This window comes from Papilio polytes, unplaced genomic scaffold (genome assembly GCF_000836215.1).
Source record: "Papilio polytes unplaced genomic scaffold, Ppol_1.0 DF821733.1, whole genome shotgun sequence".
In the NCBI taxonomy this organism is placed as follows: domain Eukaryota; kingdom Metazoa; phylum Arthropoda; class Insecta; order Lepidoptera; family Papilionidae; genus Papilio; species Papilio polytes.
In genome coordinates, this window is record NW_013527471.1 from 710,733 (window position 1) to 711,669 (window position 937).

General features: G+C 39.3%; 1 protein-coding gene across 1 annotated transcript in view; it reads left to right on the forward strand.

Annotated features, from left to right (window-relative positions):
* LOC106108205 (5-oxoprolinase) overlaps positions 1-937 on the forward strand; it is a 25,526-nt gene that overhangs the window by 19,751 nt on the left and 4,838 nt on the right. The window contains exons 24-25 of the mRNA XM_013289304.1: positions 66-205; positions 771-789. Coding sequence (XP_013144758.1) covers positions 66-205; positions 771-789 — 159 coding nt within the window. The remainder of the gene's footprint in view (positions 1-65; positions 206-770; positions 790-937) is intronic.

Sequence of the window (937 nt, forward strand, 5' to 3'; positions counted from 1 at the left end):
GACTGTTTTTCGTTTTTTTTCAATACTGTAAAATTTCTTTGATTTTAAAACAGTATAGTTTTTAGGGTTGTTTGAACCCCGTGCAAGTGATAATCCCCGCGGGGTGTATTTTGGACCCGTCGGAGGGCGCGGCGGTGGTGGGCGGCAACGTGCTGACGTCACAGCGCATCGTCGACGTCGTGCTTAAAGCTTTCCAGGTAACTTAGCGCATAACTTCATAACATATTTCGTTGAAATCTTATCAAACAATATTAATAAAAAATTGACACATCTTAGTTACTAGTGGTAAATAATAATTAAGAAATAAAAGATAAAGTTATATATATTTGTTTCTAGAAATATTACAAAATTATTTATTTCGTTTTTATTTGAGATTAGCGCCATCTATATCAATTTAGGTGAAATAAAATAGCCAGTCAAATATCCATAAGTAGTAATTCTAGCTTTTGCAGAATATCAGCGTTTTTACCTCCACTAGTACTAAAGATATAGCTGAGCAGAGGCCCTAGAATAGGATTATTCCCAACCGTCACCCCGCTCTTCCCCACGTGTGGAAATGTTTCATCCGTGCCACCTTTTAGTCCCACTATCACCATTAAGTTGACAGCATAAACTGTAATGAAATATAAGTTCCAACCGTCCCCTCGTCGCAAAATGTTGGACGGATGAAACTTTTTACTCTCATCTATTCCCACGTGGGGGCAGAGCGTGATGACGGTTGGGAATCATCCCTTAAATGTCTGTGTTTGCTTATTTTTTTCTCCTTTTAGTCCCACTATCACCAGTAGGGTGACAGCATGAACTGTTATGAAATAATATAAGTTCAAACCGTCCCCTCGTCGCTAAACGGATGAAACTTTTTACTCTCATCTGTTCCCACTTGGGGACAGAGCGTGGTGACGGTTGGGAATCATCCCTTAAATGTCTGTGTTTGTTT